This window comes from Pelophylax lessonae (genome assembly GCF_965119305.1).
Source record: "Pelophylax lessonae genome assembly, chromosome: 5".
Lineage (NCBI taxonomy): Eukaryota > Metazoa > Chordata > Amphibia > Anura > Ranidae > Pelophylax > Pelophylax lessonae.
The window spans coordinates 403992144-404015927 of NC_138772.1; the positions used below are offsets into that span (position 1 = coordinate 403992144).

The following is a 23784-nucleotide window of genomic DNA, read 5'->3' on the forward strand; positions in this document are numbered from 1 at the left end:
ATCCTCTTTGAGGGTATATTTTTTCTTTTTTATGTGTGTTTTTTGTTTTCAGGTGGACTCAAGTTGTTTTGTCAAGCCCCTGTTGCCTGCTTGGCTAATGTTTAGCCTTGGGGATGTTTTGCTGTTTCCCCACCTCTCATGTTTAACACTGATTTGGGATGTCACAATGGTTAAGAGTACCGGAAGCTGTGTTCATCAATGAACGAAAGAGAAAATGGGATTTTTGACTTACCGTATAATCCATTTCTCTGATGTTCATTGACTGACACAGCACCCACCCCTCTGTGGAGTTATAATTCTCCTGACACTGCTTGTAACAAAACTAAGTGACTATAGCAGGGAGAGGGAGTATACCCCCTGGGACTGCCCATGGGTGTAGCCAGAATTATTTTTCTGTCTAGTTTCCTACTCCTGTAGGGGGCAGTATAATAACCAATGGTTAAGCATACCAGCCTCCCTATATACTTGGCTAGATCCGAATCCAGCGCTATGCCCAAGAGCGGCTCTGCTGCTCCCTTGCTCTCTCCTCCCTCAGGACTCAGAAACAACAGCCGGAATCATTGCCTCCTGCTGCTGTTAATCAAATCCTGTGATGAGAGGTCGAACCAGGGACGAACTGTTGTGTGCGTCAATTGCTGCACACAGCCCGGCTCGGGATCAAGCCGGCACTCCATAGGAAGCTCCTTGCTATGGGTGCACTCAAAAGGGTGTAAGAGCCGAGCGTGTCAGCAGGGGACCCCAGAAGAATAGGTTCTGGGGGCCTTTCTGTACAAAGCCATTGCACAGAGCAGGTAAATACAGTGGGGAAAATAATTTGATTGCGTGGGAATTTTGTAAGTTTGCCCACTTACAAAGAAACAAAGGGTCTATAGTTTTTATCATACAGAACATCAATCAAAAATCCAGAAAAAAAAAACACGTTTATACAAATGTTATAAATTCACTTGCCAGTTCAGTGAGTAAAGTAAGTATTTGATCCCCAAGCAAAACATGACTTGGTACTTGGTGGAGGAAACCATTGTTGGCAAGCACAGAGGTAAGACATTTCTTGTAGTTAGTGAACAAGTTTGCACACGTCTCAGGAGGGATTTTGCTCCACTCTTCACAGATCTTCTCTAAATCCTTAAGGTTTCTTGGCTGTCACTTGGCAACTCAAAGTTTCCGCTCCCGCCATACATTTTCTATAGGCTTTCTACAGGATTAGGGTCTGGAGACTCCATGACCTCAACGTGCTTCTTCTTGAGCCACTCCTTTGTTGCCTTGGCGGTATGTTTTGGGTTATTGTCATGCTGGAAGACTCTTCCACGACCCATCTTCAGTATTCTGGTGAGAGGGAAGAAGGTTCTTATCCAAGATTTTTCAATACGTGGCCCCGTACATTGGCCCCTCAATGCGGCAAAGTCGGCTGGTACCTTTAGCAGAGAAACAGCATGATGTTTCTACCTCTGTGCTTGACTTATAGGGATGGTGTTCTTAGGGTCATTGTCAGCATTTTTCTTCCTCTAAACAGGGCTAGTAGAGTCTAGAGGGGGGGGGAGAGAGAAGGGGTCTCTGTCCCCCTCTCTCCCCCCTTCTCTCCCCTCTCTCCCCCCCTTCTCCCCCCTCTCTCCCCCCCTTCTCCCCCCTCTCTCCCCCCTCTCTCCCCCCTTCTCCCCCCTCTCTCCCCCCCTTCTCTCCCCCTCTCTCCCCCCCTTCTCTCCCCTCTCTCCTCCCTCCCCCCCTTCTCTCCTCCCTCTCCCCCCCTTCTCTCCTCCCTCTCCCCCCCTTCTCTCCTCCCTCTCCCCCTTCTCTCTCCCCCCCTTCTCTCTCCCCCCCTTCTCTCTCCCCCCCTTCTCTCTCCCCCCCTTCTCTCTCCCCCCCTTCTCTCTCCCCCCCTTCTCTCTCCCCCCCTTCTCTCTCCCCCCCTTCTCTCTCCCCCCCCTTCTCTCTCCCCCCTTCTCTCTCCCCCTCCCTTCTCTCTCCCCCCCTTCTCTCTCCCCCCTTCTCTCTCCCCCCTTCTCTCCCTCCCCTTTTCTCTCCCCCCCCTTCTCTCCCCCCCTTCTCTCCCCCCCTTCTCTCCCCCCCCTTCTCTCCCCCCCCTTCTCTCCCCCCCTTCTCTCCTCCCCCCTTCTCTCTCCTCCTCCCCCCTTCTCTCTCCTCCCCCCCCCTTCTCTCCTCTCCCCCCCCCTTCTCTCCTCTCCCCCCCCCCTTCTCTCCTCCCCCCCTTCTCTCCTCCCCCCCTTCTCTCTCGCGCTCTCTCTCTCTCTCTCTCTCTCGCGCTCGCTCTCTCTCTCTCTCTCTCTCCCCCTCGCTCTCTCTCTCTCTCTCTCTCTCCCCCTCGCTCTCTCTCTCTCTCCCCCTCGTGCTCTCTCTCTCTCTCTCTCCCCCTCGTGCTCTCTCTCCTCGCGCTCTCTCTCGCTCTCTCTCTCTCTCTCTCTCTCTCTCCCCCCTCGCGCTCTCTCTCTCTCTCTCTCTCTCTCTCTCTCTCTCTCTCTCTCGATCTCGATCTCGATCTCGATCTCTCTCGATCTCTCTCGATCTCTCTCGATCTCTCTCGATCTCTCTCGATCTCTCTCGATCTCTCTCGATCTCTCTCGATCTCTCTCGATCTCTCGATCTCTCTCTCTCTCGATCTCTCTCTCTCTCTCTCTCTCTCGATCTCTCTCTCTCGCGCTCTCTCTCGATCTCCCCTCGCGCTCTCTCTCGATCTCCCCTCGCGCTCTCTCTCTCTCGCGCTCTCCCCTCCTCCCTATAAGAATAAATAGAAATGCTCAGTCAATCCTGTCATTGATGTTTAAATTGGCATCTGCTTTAATAAATGCCATGGGCGTAGATGGATCTTTTCTTCACGTCCTATTGCCTCTTTGTATCTGTGGACACCTTTAGAACTGAAATCTGTTTACATTTCCAAGCCATTGTTTTGTAGGCACACAATAGCTGCATCTTCTTTTTTTTTTTTTTTTTTTTAAATTTCCCAACAATTAAGTGTGCATCTACTTTGCGATTATCGTTTTAACCCTAATGGGAGGGTGTTGGTGCTAGTGGCAGAGACTGACACTGTTAGATTTCACAATGTAACAATGTAAAATGAATGATTTTGTATAAAAATGTTGTAATGTTCTGTAAGTTTGCATTTTTGTAGTTCACACAGATGTCTTAATGTAGTAAATGTTTCTTATTAGACAGATTAGCCCAGCAGGATTTACACACAGCCCTCTTTAGATTTTAGAACATTCATATAACCTTTGTTATGTGTGACTTAATTCCACATGAAGTAAAACTGCCCAGAAAATCTTGCAGATTTTATTCTAGGACATTTGAGTAAACTGCATTAATGATGAATTTTGAAACCTCTATGACTAGCGGTCTGATAGGCTTGTGTGTCTCAAGGGATTAAGGCCATCTGGACAAGTGTATGTTGTTAGATATTACTGTAAACAACTGGTGAGATTTCTTGTTGTCATATCCAGACAAGAGTATGCTTGAGGTTTCCAGAGTGTGATGTGTGTAAACTGAAGGCTAGACGCACATGGCTCTAAGCAGTCTTGCTTGATTAAGCAGGTTGATAGACTGTTTGGAATGAGGACCTGTTTTTGCCTTCTAACGCTGATGTTACTGTTGCAGGTGGTTCAGCAGCCAGCCGGTGGGCTAGTGAAGCATGCGACCACGCTGCCCCCTGGTGCGACAATGACCCTTAATAAACCTGGAGAGAAGCAAATCTCTCTGAATACACTTATCCAAGCAGGGCACCTGACACCAGGTATGCTGTAGGCTTAAAGGGTTTCGTAAGTCCCAAGATGCTAGATTTTTAAAATACTCCTAGATCTGTGGTCAAAGGAAAAATTGTATATATGAGCATTGTTAAGCAGTTTATCATTGATAACGCAACATTTATTGTTTATCTGAATCTTCAATACCAAAAAAAAATGAAATCCCAGCTCCAGCTAACCTTTTTAGGCCTCGTTCACACTAGAGGGCTGTAAAACCAGGTAGATGCGCAGTGGTTTTACTGCCCCCACCCTGGACCACCCACTTGAACACTGAAATCCAGCTATTCACGGCTATATACCCATGGTGACAGTGGCAAAAACAAAATGGCATTTCACATTTCAGGGGCATTAGCGCAGGGGAATGAAACCAGTGCAAGTCCTGTGGGTCCGCACTGCAACCACGTGCAATGCATGTGATTGTAGTGTGGTTTATACAGGGTAAATCGGGCAGCGAGGAGGAGACACATCACAGATTGCTCTTTAGAGTGCACTGTCAAGACCTTAAAGTGTTTGTTACACCAGCATTTCATATTCCTGATATGTGCCTGCTGTACCATGTACTGGTATAAAGAACTCTCCTGTCCTTTTTGTATTGCTTCCTTTGTGTGAAATCTCTGGTGCCCTCTGCTTTAGGCCCCTTTAACACTTGTGTGACCTAAAAGTTGTGTGATTTTGCCGCAATTTCGTCTGTACTTGAAGCAATGCCTGTGTAATCTTGAGGTCTATGGAATCCAAGTCAGACCAAAGTAGCGCAAGTGGTGTGTGTCAGAGCCCCGGAGGCCGCCAGCTCTCCCCATGGGGATTCCTGGTCTGTGCCTGTAATTTGCTCTCATGTACATTGAGACCACTACTTTCATCTGAGCAACTGCACCAGCCCTGTGTGCAGTTTACAGCTTGTTTACATGTAAATGATACTTAATAAATTACACTTTTTATCTTGCTTATACTGATCAGGCGCCCTCTTCTATTTGTTGCATGCCTTTGAGGGGATCCCATTACCCATCGAGGAGCTACCGGTGAATGTATGTGTCCTTTCTCTTTTATCTATCAAGATTATCATCCCCCCTGCAATAGTCTTCAGTGGACTCGTATGACTGTTTGGCCAGTGGAGCGCTGACTCTCTTGCTATTCATTAGTGAGTGACTTTTGGCTGTTAAGTTTTCCAGCTGTGCTCCGGCTGCTCTCCTCCAATAATAAGACTTGTCCTAACACGCCCCCCCTGCACAGCCTTTCACTGGGTAGATCAGTGTGCTGGTTTTTCTCTTCCCCCTAGCTCTTAATTAGCTGAGGACAGAGGGTATGTGATCACTTATAAGAGAAGGGAAAAAAAGTATTTAAAATATTTTTATTTTTTAAATCTATACACAAATGTTTTCCTTTCATTTCAATTTTAAATGGAATGGGTTATTTTACAAGGTTTACAATCCCTTTAAATCGGAACATCCCCTAAAACAGGAAGTTCTGCTCATAATGCTACTTCCGCTCTTCATGCTTAGGCTCAGAAAGTCCCAAATTGTGAGTGGTCCCCAGAATAGAAATGGATTCGAAATCTTTCAGTGGGGACACTCGTTTTGGTGACCCGGTGACTACCTAGATTCTACAGGTGGCAAAAAAGAAGAAACAATCTGGAAAGACTAACCGAAGTCCAAGCGTTTTTTTTTTTTTTGTTACCCAGTGACCCCAAAACTTGGACTCCAAGTTACCCTGGCCCCCAGTCTGCTCTTAAACCTTGGAATGCTATTCTCCCTAGCCCTCAGATAAATCCTCTTCAGCATGAGTTGGGCCTCCATTTTCCAAAGTAAGGGGATTTTGTTAGGCTTAGCCAGCATTTTAGAGGTGGTGCCCCTCCTCAGTTTCACTTCCAATCTTTGTGTCACTTCACAGATTAGAGGATATCCATGCAGCCTTAGTGGGTCTGCATTGAATCAATCGGCTCTGCCAAAGCCTTCCAAAAAAAGGGTGTACTTTCTGGCCTTTGTGGACATCAAAGACTCTGTCCTGCTTTTCGCTATCTTTCCAGCACATCATAGATTTCTTCACTTTACTGTGGGTTCTCTGCATTTTCAGTTTGTGGCCCTACCATTCGGCCTGTCATTGGCCTTTGTTTCAGCCTTTCTTCAGGATCAGGATATTCCCATTGTGGTATATCTAAATGACCTGCTGTGGGCAAAGGCTCTGGCAGACAACAAAGGCCTGACTGGCCAGAACTTGAGGTTCAGATGTATCCTTAAAGCAGTAGTAAATCAAAAAGCAATGTGCAATAAGCAAAATCAAACAATAGTTAATGTTCAAATGACAAAGTATAACTTAATAATTGAAACTCTTGTTGCCTAAAATGGTGTATCAAGTGATTACATCATAAAATATTTTTTTTATGAATAAGTAGCCACGATCTGTTCACCAAAAATGGTGCAAAAAGTTCATAAATAGTCCAGTGCTCCACAATTCAATGTGTTTACTGAAGAGACGATGCTCCAACTTTCCCACATGCCAATACAACAAACTGTTTGTAATGCAGCTGAAATAATCCAATACTGTTATCCAAATCGCCCTCTGTGCCATCCAGAGTGGCGTTTAGTATAATACAGGAGGTGAGTTGCTGACCAGATCACCAGGAGAAAAGGCAAAATAAAAAAAAAAAGGAATAGAGCCACTACGTATGATTGGTAAGCTGCTATATGTTACATTTGGATTTAGGTTTTAATACTTCTTTAACCTTTAGATATTGGCGCTAGAATTGCCTTATTACTTGGAATATCTGGGTCTAGATCTGGACACTGCTCAAGCCAGAGTTTACTTCCCCAGCAGAAACTTCAAATTCTCGGCTTCCAGACTGATTATCTGCTGTCTAGGAATCGCCTGATTCTATAACTTTGTATCTTGTTGTCCGAGGTATCTGGTCTCCCGATCAACATTCTGGAATATATGATTTGTTGTCCCTGCAGCCCTAGACTTCTTGGTTGGAGGGTCATCCGATCCAGATTCATTAAGAAAATTCCATGTCATACATAAACCATCAGGGAGAAACCAGAAGTATTGCAGCCAAAGAGATGTAACCGAACCTTGGAAAAAATGTCACCATTCGACCTTGCCGCCTGTTTACATATCGGGTGTGGACAGATGGCAAGCAGACTTCCTCAGCTTGCAGCGCCTGGGTCTGGGGAGAAGTCTCTGCACCTGGAGGTGTTCCTGAACCTGCGTCACTGGACTCCGGATGTTGATCTCCTGGCCTCCAGGTTCAACAGCAAACTGGACAGGTTTGTTTCCAAATACAGGGATTCCCTAGTGGAAACCGTGAATGCTCTAGTGGCTCCATGGGATCAGAACCTCTGATCTACACCATTCCTCCTTTGAAGCTGTCTGCTTCTTAGGATCACGATGGGGGAATTCCAGTGATACTCATAACTTTGGATTGGCCCAAGTGGACGTGATGATCTTACCCGATACGACTCCTGGTGTCGCTGCATGGGCTCTTCCAGATCTTCTCAGTGACTAAATTACCATGCTCTTCAGCATCAGGCAAGTGTTTCTTATATTTGCATAGCTGCCACCTGGTCTTCTGTTCACACATTCTCCAAGTTTTTCCAGGTGACGATCACATTTCATCTAATGCCAGATTCAGGCATTAGGTCCTTACAGCTGCACTTTGAGCTTTTTTTTTTGTGTGGAGGGGGGTCTGTTAAGCACTGTGCTGTTGCCCACCCCTTATTTGAATTGGTTTTGGACTTCCTGACCGTGTATGGCTTCTGTGTTTCTCAGAGAACAAGAAAGTACAGTAGTAGGATTTTTGGACTTTAAAATTATTTTCTTGGAGTCCATTGAGGTTCAGAAGTCTGACCCCAACTTGTTTACTATCCTGCTCTTGGTATTGCTTGACTTCTAGATAGCGGCATGCTGGTAGTAGGAGGGTTTATCCTGGGCTGGGCCACAGTTTTGATTGGCAGTGTTTAGTCCTTCTTTAGGTAGCTGTATAACCCAACAATATAATATTTCCAGTGTCCCTCAACAAAGGATTTTACAGTGAGTATAAAAATGATGGTTGAAGCCCCAGGTGCCAGATTACAAAAGGAGAAGTTTGCATTTTTTCCCTCATATATGTAGCTAATCCTTTTTGTGCTTTCTTCTCCATTGCAGTTCATACAGAGATTGTTTTCCTCCACCTAGCAACAGAAGGCATGTAGAGGGGTTGATTTACTGAAAATGGGGAGTGCAAAATCTGGTGCAGTTGTGCATAATAGCCAATTAGCTTCTATCTTCAGCTTGTTCAATTAGGCTTTAACAAACAAAACCGGAAGCTGATTTTTTCTATTCAGAGCTGCACCAGATTTTGCGATCTCCGATTTTGGTAAATCAACCCCAGAGATTTAAAAGTCCCTTCCCACCTCATTATGCTCAGTGCTTTGTCATTTTAAAGCAACCCTCTTTTCTGGAATATTTTTTTTTTTTTACATTACAACTGATGCCTGTTACCTGGAGTCTGACACCCCTACTCTTGTAGAGTCATCATCATCGGAATCTCCTGCAACTCCATTGGTCGGTGTTGAGGCCTCCTCCATGTGCATAGGGGCCTCTGTCAGCTCTACTCATTCTGTCTGTTTGTGCTCAGTTACTGCAGTAATCTGCTTACATAGACTTTAAGCTTGCTCCAGCACCATCTCCCCTGAGACATAGCACTTAAGCATCCAATCAGGAACAGATACGCATACAAAGCTGTGATGCAAGAATGACCCCTCCCACATTAAAAGTTGACCTTTTGCGTTTGGTTTTAACGAAGAATGTACTGAAATGTTCCCGAATGCGCTAAATGCCTATCAAACCTGCATGATTCAATGCCACATTATACCACATTAAGAAACAAAATGTACAGGAACCTTAACACACTAAGAGCAGATAAACCTTTTATGTCGCAAACTAAAGGTACCACCATTATCCGTGTAGAAGGCCAATAATTCCATTCATACTCCTTTTTATAGAAGCTGGTCTAAGATCCCAAAATAGTAATGGGGCAGTAGTAATCTTGTTACAGATCTTTTAATTGTAACACATGCAAATCACTTTTATGCAGAACCCATTTTACTCACCCAGACAATGGCCAATCGTGTGTAACTTTAATTTTTAAGGTTAACTTTTAGTGTTTGAGGGGCTATGAGGTAATTCTTACATTACGATTTTGTACATGTATGTCTGTTTATGACTGGTTGTTGGAACTATTTATGCTTGCTCGGTTTCATGTAAAGCCATTACTCTGCCTTGAAAAAGTAACCCTGCAAGGTCCTGAGATGTCAACCTGTGATCCCCATTGCTTTAGATTCACAGGGGGTTACTTCAAACTCCTTGCATTTGGAGGATCAGCCTGTTATGACCTTTTAGTGAACATTCAGCTGTAAAGACCTCTCCTCTACACCCTGTATTTGGGTCATTCCTCCATCAGAACTGGAAACTCAAATTAACAATGCCCTAGTACCTCTGTATCCCTTCTGTCCATATTCTAAACCTCTGGGTCTCCCATAATGTGCATAGTGAGGGCAGTGATAGCCATAGGCTCCTGCTGCTGTCCATTAAATTACTGGGAGAGAGAAGTCGGGTGTGGACGTCTAGACACCATGAGGGAGACTTACTAAAACTGGTGCACTCAGTTGTGCACGGTAGCCAATATGCTTCCAACTTCAGCATGTTCAATTAAGCTTTGGCAACAGAAGCTGGAAGCTGATTGGTTTCTATGCAGAGCTGCACCCCCAATTTTTCACCATGCGATTTTAGTAAATAACCCCCCCGTGTTTATCTGTACCACACTGCAATAGCTGGGAGCACAAATGGGTTTTCCCTTTTAAAAAATGGGGTTTAACCAGCTTGCTACCTCCTGATATAAGCCTTATGTTGGAAGCAGCAGGGGGCTTGGACACAATGGAAGTGATGACTCCCCCAGAAATGCCATTAACCCACAGTGCAAGCTCCTCCCCCATCCTCACCATGTATCTTGGGCTCTGCTATTTTACCTGCAGGCCCTGCTGTATAGCTAGAGCTGCCAGGTAGAGGGGAGGGAGACTGGGGAACGTTCCTTCATTGACCTCCTATAACTATTAAGAACGTGGAAGTACAGTAATGTGTATTTCTAATAGACACCTGATGTCTCATTATGGAGAACCTGTCCATTACAATGTGGTTTCACAGAGGGGGACATTGGCCCCTTATGTTTGTCATCTGATCAAAGCTAAATTAGGATCAGAAGAGGATTTTAGTCAAATGGTGAACTGATTTGTTGGGTAAGCTGTTGCAATAAAGCTTGTTCAACTTTAATGTGCACCTGTGCTCTGGCTTTTGGACAGCAAAGTATTTACATATCACAACAAATACACTAAAATTGCATTTGCAGCCTTCCAACTGTCTAATATAAAAAAAAGCTATTAGAAACAGACGGAAAATGTTTTTCCTTTATGGGCTCTGGGACCCTTTACCAGTCAGATCCGCTCTCGATCCACCTTAAACTGATACACATCCTTTACCCATGCATTAATATACCACCTTTTCTCATGCACTTCCTATATTCTAAAAACTGACATAACCCAGGATTGCATCAGTGGGTTGCAACAATGCAACCACTTAGTAGACATTCTGATCAAACTGCAACAGCATTAAAAGCTATTTACCTGGTATAAAAGTGTGTTTATGCTTATCTTGACAAATTTCCTTTAGCTCCCGTTCACATCGGCTGATTTGACATGCGATTTGACATGGAAAATAGAATGCCAAATCGGAGTTTATTGCCGGCGAAAGCACCTTCCAAATCGGTGTAGCACCGACTTTGCAGCGCCGTGCCAATTCTCAAAAGTAATTCCTGCACTACTTTTGGCGACTTGGGGGGCGATTTTAATAGATATCTGTGCATTAACCCACATAGATGCCTTTCAAATCGCCCCCGAATTCAGACTGAAATGCCGGTTTAAAATCATGCTAGTTAAGCTATACTGTGTTTTTATTTTTTATCCTGTACAACTGTATTGCTTTACTTCTGGTACAATTAAACCTTTGAAATAGAAAAGAAACACACTGAAACCCAGCTTCAGAGTGTCTTTTGTCATTTTTAAGAATGATTTATTCCACAGTACTTGCAGCCATGTAGGTCTTTGTTTTTTTGTTTTTTTTTTCTTAAGTTTAGCGAAATAAAAACATTTATCTTGTTACAAAGTATTGCAACAAATCTCAGAAAAGATTGAGTCAATAAACTGGAAGCTCAATAGTTAGGGTACCTTTTGGGTCCTGTAGTCCCAAGTTCAGTAGCGGAGAGAAGAAAGGAGATACAGGGTAAAAGAAAAAACAAAAAAAAAACAAAGGCGGGTACACACAGTGAGATTCGCCAGGTTCAGCGGTGTAAACCTTGCTTAGGAATGCACAAATACTTTTAGGGCCTATTTTACAAACTGAGTGCATCGTAGCATACGTAGGGGTCTTTTGTTTACTCTGGCCACAAGTGCACTTTAAAGGAACTTTCTATCCAGGTAGAATCTAGAATGAACTTTCAAGTTGGTTTTTCATGTTATGCAGCAGCAGAAATGAAAACAACCTGTGGTAGCAAGAGTGAGACACTGGGTTGGGCAGGGACAGAACTGGGTGTTTATATGACTTTGGGTAGATTGTGTTTCAGCAGTGATGAACCCAGTCTTGGATGTATATGTATGAAAAAAAATAAATAAATTATATATATATATATAATATTATTATAGTGTGTGTGTGTGTGTGTGTGTGTGTGTGTGTGTGTGTGTGTGTGTATATATATATAATTTTTTTTTTTTTTTTTTTTTAACTGAAATCTTTTATGAAAATGTTTTTGACTTTTTTTTTTCCTTTTTTTTGTTTTTTCTTTTTGGCTTTTTTTTCTTTGCAAGCATCAGTTCTGAAACAAATCACCCTGCCAGGAAATAAAGTTATTTCCCTGCAAGCATCGCATCTTCCCATAAAAGAAAATGGCACAGCATGCTTCAGGTAATAAAATACCAAACAACTCGAGGTGTCTGGGTAATAAAAGCACAAATAAAAGTCTATAATTACAAGAGGATAAACCACTAAGAATTGTTTTAATATGGTCGTTATAAGCAATGGCCTGTTGCAATGCAGAGGCTTGACTTCATTTTGTGTCACTGGGCTCCATATATCAAAAGTATCTGGGGGGACATTACTAGTCTGATTCATCCTTCCTTTGTCTAATCTGCTAAAGATTATTAGCTGCAGGTTGCTATGTATAATATAGATGCTTTTTTAGACACATATACTACACAAACCTCATTGCAGAAATATATCTTTATGCTGAATTCCAGCTAAATGGCTAAGCACACCGTTGAAATGCATGTACTGTAATCTAAACTGTTTTACATGCCAGATTTGTAATTCTTAGCAGCCAGTCTTGTGATCCATTTACCTTGCCAGACTGCAGAGCCAGGTTTGTGACCTTGTTTTCTCTGCTGTAGTTAAAGCAGTATTAAACCCAAAGCAAACTTTTATTATATTGCAGCATACCAATTCTTAGATGTGTTGGCTGATATATTTTTCTATTTTAGGCTTTATTGTCATCTGGTGATCCAGCCAATAAGCCTGTTTTTCAACAGAAAAAGGTTTCCTGCAAATGTAGCAGACAGCTTCTCCGCATGGACTGTAACTAAGTCCTCTCCAGTGGCTGGGGCTTGGACAGATGCTGCGTGCTCTTGTGCTCACTGCTGGTGGCCCACACACCAGACTTAACAGGGGAGGACCCAGCACCTGGAGGACAGCTCAATTGCCCAGTCACTGCTGCCCCATGAGGCAGGATCTCTTTAAACACAGGAAGCTGGAAGGAGCAGGCATTTATACTCCTTGTCCAGGAGCTCAGGGGGGGGCTGGGAGCCCAGAGGATTATGGGGAGTTGTTAAAGGGACTTGCACCTGAATCTGGATAAAGGGGCAACCCCACTATAGTTAAAGCTGTATTAAACCCAAAACAATTTATTATATTGCAACATACCAATTCTTAGATGTGTTGGCTGATATATTTTTTTTCTATTTTAGGCTTTCCTTTGTCATCTGGTGATCCAGCCAGTAAGCCTGTTTTTCAACAGAAAAAGGTTTCCTGCAAATGTAGCAGTTAGTGTTAATACAATTTATTTACCACTGACAGGGGTGCTTACAATGATCATCTTTTTAGTTATGTAAAACCTTTATCCCAAAGGGAAAGTAAACGTTATTGCAACTGCTTGTGTAAATGCAGTGTGAGCTGGAGTTTGGCTTCATTTGTTAGTAAATCTAAATCCACTAGTGTATCTAATACTCCCCTCCCTCCAGACTGACAATGCAGCTACCCAAAGGTGCCCCTGTGCTGCTTCATTCAGAGTGGGGGCACTCTAAGACAAGCATTGTGTTATAAGCCAGATCGCCAGGGGGAAAAAGAAAACAAATGCAGCCAACACATCGAAGGATTGGTAAGCTGCAATATATTTTTGATTTTTGTTTTTTTTGGTTTAATACTGCTTTAAGCAATACAGCCTGGTCACAAATCTCTCCAACCTGCTGATGAAAAAAAAGTGATAGTATTGCCACATAGAGGTTTCCACTCTGCTCACTCTTCTGGTTAGCAAGTGCATGGTGTCAGATGAACAGCACTCTGCAATGTTGCAGAGTCTGATTTGGTTCATACTGCTACCCTTTCTCTCCAAATATGTTTAGATACTTATGCTAACTGTAATTCATTATATTTTTATAATTTTTATAGCAAGTCTAAATTGTGTTTTCTGCTTGGGTTTTATCTTAAGGCCTTTAAAAAGATGTATCCATATTGACCATTTTAAGCTTGATGCTTTTTTCCCTCACGGGATCCCATCCCATCCTATATAATACATGCAAGTATTTTACCCAACATTTTAAACCGCTTCAAAGTACAGGATAAATTAACATTGCACTGAATTCTAGAAATGTAGTTATTGGTCACTGGACATCAATGATGAGTATTTTTATTCTGTCTTGTACACGCAAGTTTTGAAACTGGCTAATCCAACAATGCATGCATCTGTATAACAAACATTATACAATATTTTGCCTGGTTCCTACAGTCTATCTCCATTGTTTTTGAGGCACCACAGTCTCCTCTCATTATCTTAGATTTACAAGAGGTCACTTCAGCTCCTATTGATGTAGTACACACTACACTACACTACAGGTGCATCTTCAAAAATTTGAATATCATCAAAAAGTTAGTTTATTTCAGTAATTCAATTCAAGAAGGGAAACTCGTATGTTATAGATTCATTACACACAGAGTGATATATTTCAGGCATTTTTCTTTATAATTTTGATGATTTAATGCTTACAGCTAGTTAAAACCCAAAATTCAATATCTCAGAAAATTAGAATATTTTGGTTAGCAGTACTGCACTGGACTTGCCGCTATGGCTAACAGAGGGTGAAATCAGGAAAAAGCTGGATAAAATTAAGACTAGTAAATAGCCAAGCCTGGATGGCGTACATCCGAGAGTACTCAAAGAACTCAGTAAGGTTATATCTAGACCACTGTTCCTGATCTTTGCTGATAGTATTCTGGCAGGAACTGTACCAGGTGACTGGAGGAAAGCTAACGTGATACCTATATTCAAAAAAGGGCAGAGGCATATCCCGGGAAATTATAGGCCGGTAAGCCTGATGTCAATAGTATGTAAACTTCTGGAAGGGATGATAAGGGACTATATCCAAGAGTTTGTCAAAGACAATAACATCATCAGCAGTAATCCGCACGGGTTTACAAACCAATCTGTTAACATTCTACGAGGAGGTGAGCTGTGAGCTAGATAGGGGGAGACCTGTGGATGTGGTGTACCTGGATTTTTCTAATGTGTTTGATACAGTCCCCTACAAATGCTTAATATATAAAATAAGGTCTGCAGGCATCGACTACAAGGTCTGCTCTTGGATACAGAACTGGTTAAAGGGGCGTGTTCAAAGGGTGGCAATAAATGATGTATACTCAGACTGGACTGAGGTGGAAAGTGGGGTCCCCCAAGACTCAGTACTGGGACCAATCTTGTTCAATTTATTCATAAATAGCATTGAGGATGAGTTTAGAAGCTCAATATCAGTTTTTGCAGACAACACAAAATTGAGCAGGGCAATAACTTCACATAGTGAGGCAGGAACTCTGCAGAGTGACCTGAAAAAAATTGCAGAGTGGGCACCTACGTGGCAAATGAGGTTTAATGTGGAGAAGTGTAAGGTATTGCATTTGGGGACAAAAAACATAAAAGCACAATACACTTTAGGGGGGGAACCTCTGGGGGAATCAAAAATGGAGAAAGATCTGGGAGTCTTAGTAGAAGATAGACTTGACAATAGCATGCAATGTCAAGCTGCAGCTGCCAAAGCCGGCAGAATATTGGCATGCATAAGGAAGGGGATGTTTTCCAGAGATAAAACTATAATCCTGCCACTTTATAAAACTCTGGTCCGACCGCATCTGGAGTATTCTGTCCAGTTCTGGTCGCCAATCCTCAGAAGGGATGTGTTGGAGCTGGAAAGAGTCCAGAGAAGGGCAACTAAGCTGATTAGGGGATTGGAGGACCTTAATTATGAAGAGCGCTTACAAGCGCTTGATTTATTCTCCCTGGAGAAGAGACGCCTGAGAGGGGACATGATGGCAATTTATAAATATCTCAATGGTGATATCAACATAGAAAAAAAACTATTCAGTCACAAAGAATGTATGAAGACACCAGGCCATACAATGAGATTAGAGGAGAAGCGATTTAACCTCAGGCTATGCAGTGGGTTCTTTACAGTGAGGGCTACAAGACTGTGGAATTCTCTACCACAATTGGTAGTTACTGCGGGGAGTATGGCTACTTTTATAAGCCTCTTGGACATACATCTCAAGGATAAGAACATTCAGGGATATGGGAAATGAATATGTCCACACACGCCTACACAGGTTGAACTGGATGGACTATTGTTTTAATTCAACCTTAACTACTATGTTACTATGTAATATTGTAAAAAAGTTCAATATTGTAGACTCATGGTGTCACACTCTAATCAACTAATTACTTCAAACACCTGTAAAGGTTTCCTGAGCCTTTAAATGGTCTCTCAGTCGGGTTCAGTAGGTTACACAATCAGGGGGAAGACTGCTAACTTGACAGTTGTCCAGAAGGCAGTCATTGACACCCTCCACATGGAGGGTAAGTCACAAAAGGTAATTGCTGCAGAGTGCTGTATCCAAGCCTATTAAAGTGGTAGTAAACTCTCCCCTATTTATATTTTTCCCATTTAAATCCTTAATGAACATTGTACAAATTGCTGTGTTTGGATCAATTTTAACCTGCTCAGTTTGCCTGTAATTTATCCTGTTCATATTTTTGATGATACTGGCGCATGCGCATATTTTCCCGGCACTGTCATTGTGCCGCCAGTCCATCCATTAATATGCATCTCCTCTATGTGGCACTGTTCCAAGATCCTGGGAGATTACAGTGCCATTCAGTTACTGACACACCCCCTGTGACGTAAGTAAGTAAACATTTGCACATTGCATGGCACCCCAGAACAAGGAGATCGGCTGCATCACATAGTGGACGGTATTTTACAGTGTTTAAAAAAAAAAAAACACACGTTAAATAGATGTGTTGAAATGCTTGCCCACCTGTCTGTGTCTTGATATGTTGGACATGGTTGTTATTGCAATCGTGTTAGAAAATGAGGCTCGGCTACAACATTACTGAGTGTGTGCGAGATTACAGCAGAGACAAACAGAAAGGGCGGAAGTAAACAGCGCTGCAGACTCTGACAGTAGATAAGATGGCACTGGCTGCTGCTAGTAAGCGAATTTAAAAAAGTAAGAAACATCTGAAGGTAGGAAAGAATAATTCAGAATTTTATGGAAAGCTTTATCAGGCTAGATTTATTGAGAAGGGGCATTTGAGGGGCTGCGTTTACTACCTCTTTAATAGAAAGTTGAGTGGAAGGAAAAAGTGTGGTAGAAAAAGGTGCACAAGCAACAGGGATAAGAGCAGCATTGAGTGGATTGTTAAAGCAAAGACCATTCAAAACTTTGGGGGAGATTTATAAGGAGTAGACTGTGGCTGGTGTCAGTGCTTCAAGAGCCACCACACACAGACTTATCCAAAACATGGGCTACAACTGTCAAATTCCTTGTGTCAACCCACTCCTGAACCAGAGCCCATATCATAAGTCTTTCTGGGCTAAGGCGAAAAAGGACTGGACTTGATACTCAGTGGTTCAAAGTCCTCTTTTCAGATAAAAGTACATTTTGCATTTCATTTGGAAATCAAGGTTGCAGGATCTGGAGGAAGAGTGGAGAGGCACAGAGTCTAAGTTGCATGAGGTTCAGTGTAAAGTTTCTAGTCAGTGATGATTTGGGAGCCATATCTGTCATCTGCTGGTGTTGGCCCACTGTGTTTTATCAAGTCCAAAATCAACACCGCCCTCTAGCATGAAATTCTAGAGCACTTCATGCTTCCCTCTGCTGACCAGCTTTTTTGAGATGCTGATTTAATTTTCCAGCAAGACTTGGCACCTGCCCACACTGCCAAAAGTACCAATACCTGGTTTAATGATCATGGTATCACTGTGCTTGATTGGCCAGCAAACTTGTCTGTCCTAAACCCCATAGAGAATCTGTGGGGTATTGTCAAGAAGAAGAGGAGACACCAGACCCAACAATGCAGATGAGCTGAAGGCCACTATCAAAGCAACCTGGGCTTCCAAACCTCAGCAGTGCCACAGGTTGGTTTCCTCCATGCCACGCCGCATTGATGCATTCATTCATGCAAAAGGAGTCCCAACCAAGTTTTGAGCGCATACTATACTGTACATAGACATACTTTTCAGTAAGCCAATATTAGTGTATTTAAAATCCTTTTTTCTATTGGTCTTGTGTAATATTCACATTTTCTGAGATACTGAATTTTGGGTTTTCACTAGCTGTAAGCCATAATCCTCAAAATTAATAGACACATGCTTGAAATACAGTATCTCAAAAGTGAATACACCACTCACGTTTTTGTAAATATTTTATTATATCTCTTTATGTGAGAACACTGAAGAAATGACACTTTGCTACAATGTAAAATAGAGAGTGTACAGCTTGTATAACCGTGTAAACTTGCTGCCCCCTCAAACTAACTCAACACACAGCCATTAATTTCTAAACCGCTGGCAACAAAGTGAGTACACCCCTAAGTGAAAATGTCCAAACTTGGCCTAATCAGCCATTTTCCCTCCCCGGTGTCGTGGCATGTTAGTGTTTACAAGGTCTCAGGTGTGAATGGGGAGCACATGTATTAAATTTGTTGTTATCTCACTCTCTCATACTGGTCACTGCAAGTTCAACATGGCACCTCATGGCAAAGAACTCTGAGGATCCGAAAAAAAGAATTGTTGCTCTACATAAAGATTACCTAGGCTATAAGAAGATTGCCAAGACCCTGAAACTGAGCTGCAGCACAGTGGCCAAGACTATACAGCGGTTTAACAGGACAGGTACCATTCAGAATAGGCCTTGCCATGGTCTACCAAAGAAGTTGAGTGCACATGCTCCGCATCATATCCAGAGGTTGTCTTTGGGAAATAGACATATGAGTGCTGCCAGTATTGCTGCAGAGGTTGAAGGGGTGGGGGGGTCAGCCTGTCAGTGCTTGGACCATACGCCTTACACTGCATCAATTTGGTCTGCATGGCTGTCATGCAGAAGGAAACCTCTTCTGAAGATGATGCACAAGAAAGCCTGCAAACAGCTTGCTGAAGACAAGCAGACTAAGGACATGGATTACTGGAACCATGTCCTGTGGTCTGAGAAGACCAAAATAAACTTATTTGGTTCAGATGGTGTCAAGCGTGTGTGGCACAACCAGGGGAGGAGTACAAAGACAAGTGTGACTTGTCTACAGTCAAGCATGGTGGGGGAGTGTCATGGTCTGGGGCTGCATAAGTGCTGCTGACACTGTGGAGCTATAGTTCATTGAGGGAATGCCAACGTGTATTGTGACATACTGAAGCTGAGGATGATTCCCTCTCTTTGGAGACTGGGCCACAGGGCAGTATTCCAACATAACGATCCCAAATACACCTCCAAGACTACCACTGTCTTGCTAAAGAAGCTGAGGGTAAAGGTGATGACTGGCCAAGCATGTCTCCAGACCTAAACCATATTGAGCATCTGTGGGGCATCCTCAAACGGAAGGTGAAGGAGCATAAGGTCTCTAACATCCACCAGCTTCATGATGTCATCATGGAGAAGTACAAGAGGACTCCAGTGGCAACCTGTGAAGCTATGGTGAACTCCATGCCCAAGAAGGTTAAGGCAGTGCTGGAAAATAATGGTGGCCACACAAAATATTGACACTTTGAGCCCAATTTGGACATTTTCAATTAGGGGTGTACTCACTTTTGTTGCCAGTGGTTTAGACATTAATGGCTGTGTGTTGAGTTATTTTGAGGGGACAGCAAAGTTACACTGTTATACAAGCTGTACACTCACTACTTTACATTGCAGCAAAGTGTAATTTCTTCAGTGTTGTCACATGAAAAGGCATAATAAAATATTTACAAAAATGTGGAGAGGTGGACCCTTTTGTGAGATACTGTATATCACTCTGTGTTCACATTTTATATTGAATTACTGAAATTAACTTTTTGATCTTATTTTTTTTTTTTTTTTTTAAATATATGTGTACCTTGCATTTGAAGGATTGGCGTGCTGTCCCCAGCCTTGGGCCTTTAGAGCTGCTACAGCTTCAAAGACCTTTCCACTACCTTTAAGGATTCTATTGACCAGCTCCTGGAATCTCTCCTGAAATCCCAGTTTCCTCTGGTAAGTTCTGCCCTGTGTTGGGTGTCATCCTGTGTTTGAGACCCTGAGTTGTAAGTGAAGTATATCGGAATAAGGACCCGAGTCCCCTGGGCTGTCTATGAGAAGAACAAACTAGTCTCCTGTGGTTATCCCTTGTCAGGAAAAGGAAATTTCTTGAGGGCTCTGTGGGACTTTTCCATCCCAGGCTGATCTGAAGTTTTGAAAGCCTTTCAGGTTGTTATTATTATACTGTACATTATACGGTAAATATTATTCACTGTTCTAACAATACTCCACTCCTTTGTATCACAGATTCTGTTGGATCTAGAGAGTCTGAAGCATTCTTAGCTCATGACTCTCGAATTCAAGGTTATAGGGGATATAATTTCAGCAGGGTTGCTCTTGGATTTAGCCCCAGAGGTGCCTTTGTTTAAAGGGTAAGTGGGTCTTCCCTTATCCTCAAGTCCATTAGGGTTCTAATCCATCTCACTAATATTTATGGTAAGGTTCTAACCTTCCTTTCCTTGTTGCCCTTGTGGTTTGTCCATGCACCTACCATTTGGTTATGCTTGCTCTCTGAGATGGTATCCTTGGTTCTCTGCTGGACACGGGGGTAATTTTTCGTGTTCTTTGTAGGTTGTGATTAGTAATTTCAAGGTTCTTGAAATTAGCCTTGCTTTGATGAGGTGATTGCTTTGATAATGTCTCGTTGAAGGGAGTACTCGTTCTTTAACACTTTACAGGGCCACGTGAGTAGCTGCATGGGGCCTTCCTACTTAGACTGGCTGGTTTTGTCTTTGCAAGTGTTTTTTTTTTTTTTCCTCCCTAGGTCCCTTGTCCTAGTACCCTTTTTTTTTCTTTTGATTTCCCTCCCAAATGGGAAGTGGCTATTGATACACCGCTTTGTGTTTCAGACTAGCGTCTTGCTTGGTTAATGGTTCAGTGCTTTCTTTTGTGTGAAGTTATCCCCCCCCCCTTGTTGCTTACTATTTCTTGGTTTTGGGCATCAGGTTATTCTCAAAGTCCCTTCCTTTTGGTCTCGAAGGCCTGATACCTCTATCAGGCAGGAGTTTTATGCCCCATACACACGTGCAGATTATCTGCAGACTTTTGTCTGCAGACTTACCTTTTCTATGTAGTGCAAGGGCCTGCCGGATTGCATACAAATTGAAAGTGTTTAGGTTTGACCTCATATTATATGGTTTTGGTAAGTCTGCAGACAATCTGCACGTGTGTATGGGGCATTAGCCTCATCCGATGTCTGTTCATATGCTGGTCCTTCAGGTGATTCTTGGACTTTTTTGGTTGGGCCTTTTTGCTTGTAGCTAAATGCCCATCTCTCAGTTGGGACTTCTTTTTGATATCCTGACATAATGATTCTTGTGTCCCTCAATGAACACTATATAGAAAATAGTATTTTTGTACTCGCCATAAAATGCTTTTCTTGGATTCCCTTGAGGGACACAGGCACTACACCTCTGTTTATGATCATGCTTCTGGTACTGCTTGCTATAAACCAAGGCATGCTTGGTAGAAAAGGAGTGATTCCGGCTGGCTTACAGAACTTTGTTTTGTTAGTGTCCAGATCTTCCTGTAGGCGGCAGTATCCCTCAGTGAACTACAAAAATCATATTTTGTCATGAGTGATCATTAAGATCTGCAAAATCATATAATAAATAAGAACAGACTGCATTAACAGAGGTAAATGGCACAAATTAGATTGCTGCAAAATGCCACACCAAAGGTCTAATCTCTAATTTCTAGGCACCCCTACCACCATAGTCCTTTAATTTTTTTTTTTTTTTTTTTTTTAGGCATTCGGAACTCCAAAAAGTGGAAATTTGGTACTCTGTAGGCAAGGCCACTGCAGTGATACATAGGGTACAATTCAAAAAAGCTTTATCGCTTGTGTGATGAGCTTTACTGTGTTTCAGTTTTATCATCTGTGTAGAAATATCACATTAGTCAGTTAACAAAAAGATTACCTCAAGTTCTAAATGCAACATGCAGGAAGTCCTTAACTGAGCTTGTGAAGCTTCTCCAATTCTACAAGTACAAATAAATCGGGGTGCTTTAAGAATAAATAATACCCTGAGGAACCACTGACAAAAGATTTTTGATAGGCCACGATATTCGGTTACTAATTTAAGTGCTTGTATAGGTCACATCTGTGATAGTCATGCAGCAGAGACACTTTTTGCCACATTTTAAAGCATCAACACCCTCATTTGTCAAATAAGGTCTGTGCAGATCACATATCCCAGAAGGCACAGCAAACATAGAGCATGTCATTCGCCTAGGTGATTGACATGCATGGGGGGGTCGGAGGGAACCTTTTTACTTATTCATTTTAAATCTCCTTCATGAAAAGGGTGGTGTCCCTTTTCTCCTATCGGCTTTCATACACTGTACAAGTGCTCAAACTGCAGCTCCCCATCCCTCCTGTATTGCTGACAAAAACATAAGAATTGTCAGCAGTTTGAAGGGATGTAGAGACGAGAAGACTGCTGATAAACAAATAAAACTTATGTAGGAGGATTTGTTTAATCTTTGTGTATATTCTGAGGCTATGCACTTCACTGGGTTTATGACAGGGTTTACAACCAATGTGTGTAGTGGAGGGGTGGATAGGGGGGAACTTTTCATTTCAGGGAAAAGTTCTGCTTTAAAAGAATGTCAATCTCTCTGATCCTCTGAAATCTCATAAGCATGACCAGCGAGGGAGAGGCATCTTATGCTAGTTTGGCTAGTGAGCAAATGACTAAATAAAAGGTAAGGGGTCTGTTAGCAATCTTGTTGCTGGTGAAAGGGTAACTTGTGGGATGTGGGCCCATGTGCACGAAAATGTATAGATATGTGTAAGTCAATATACTACTTAAATTCTGCATGAATCGTATAAGATTTGTTATACAGATACATGTATTGTTGGATTAGCCAGTTTACAAACTTGCGTGTACAAGACTGTACAAAAATACTCATCATTGATGTCCAATGATCAATAATTAAATTTCTAGAATTTTTGTTAATTTATCTGTACTTTGAACCTTTTTCAAGAGGAACTATAGTCTGCTCACATATTTTGTAACAAAATTATCTTTGCCATTCTGAAGCTTTCCTCCAACCACGCATATTATTTTAAATATACTGTGTTTCTGTACTTGCCAAATATGTTGCAAAAATCTCCCTCCATGTAGTCTGCCTGCAGCCATTTTAACTGTGGACAGGTGCTGCCTGTTCACTTCCTGGATTTACACACACACACCACTTTTTGCCTGCACCTTTCTCCTCTGTGGATGAATACACATGGATCTCTGCAGTCTTGTTATCTCCACCCTCTTCCAGCCCCCTCCAGTATTGCAGCTCTCCTTGGTTCTCCTGTGATTTATCTCTCCTCCACTCTCATGCCTCCTCCCCCTCTTACTGGCAAACTCTTATGAGAGTGAAAGAGGTGAGCTGTGCATGATGTCTATAGCCTAGGCAAATTACCAGAAAAGAAAGAGGAAGTGGGCTGTATAGGGTATTTAGTTGCAGAAAAAAAAAATGTTTTACTATCCAAAGTTAAAACCACAAGGGCAGATGATTTAATAAATGGAAATATGAAAAAATGACTGAAGTGCTGCTTAAAAATGTTGGGTAAATACTTCTATGTATTCATGATGGGAATCCCTTGAGGTAAAAAGCAAGAGATTCAAGCAATGTTTGTCTGCTTCAAAGTTTGGTATTACATGACAGCAATACATTTTATGAACACTTTAAACAAAAGTCTATACTAAAGTAAAAAAATAAATCATTAGCAAAAAAAAGGGAGAATTACTTACATTTAGACTCCAGCTTGCTGCCTTGCTCCTAGGTGCTGTTGATGTTGGGTGACCTTTAGCCCCCAGTCACACCAGTACAACTTCAGGTATGACATACGATTTACAAATTGTACCTGAAGTAGCATCTAATGTGTTTCTATGGCAGTGTCTTAATAGGTACGATTTCAAGTAGTGCGATTTAGGAAGTAGTCCATGTATTACTTTTTCAGGACTTCAGCACGATTTCACTGCTATAAACTATAATGTAAATCATGCTGCAAATTGTACCTGTTTCTGTATCCACTCTACTTGAGCTTGTAAGAAGTAAAATATTAACGCTTAGCTAGTTAAACTTTTGTTTATAACATCACTGTTCCTCCCTGTGACATGGACAGCCCCTCTCACTGAAGTAGCACTGAAGT

General features: G+C 42.4%; 1 protein-coding gene across 1 annotated transcript in view; it reads left to right on the top strand.

Annotated features, from left to right (window-relative positions):
- The window catches only part of TAF4B (TATA-box binding protein associated factor 4b), a gene marked incomplete at its 5' end in the record, with an annotated part of 319056 nt that overhangs the window by 106854 nt on the left and 188418 nt on the right, over positions 1–23784 (top strand). Inside the window, 2 exons of the mRNA XM_082258681.1 lie at positions 3604–3739; positions 11633–11729. Of these exons, the coding sequence (XP_082114807.1) occupies positions 3604–3739; positions 11633–11729 (233 nt within the window). The remainder of the gene's footprint in view (positions 1–3603; positions 3740–11632; positions 11730–23784) is intronic.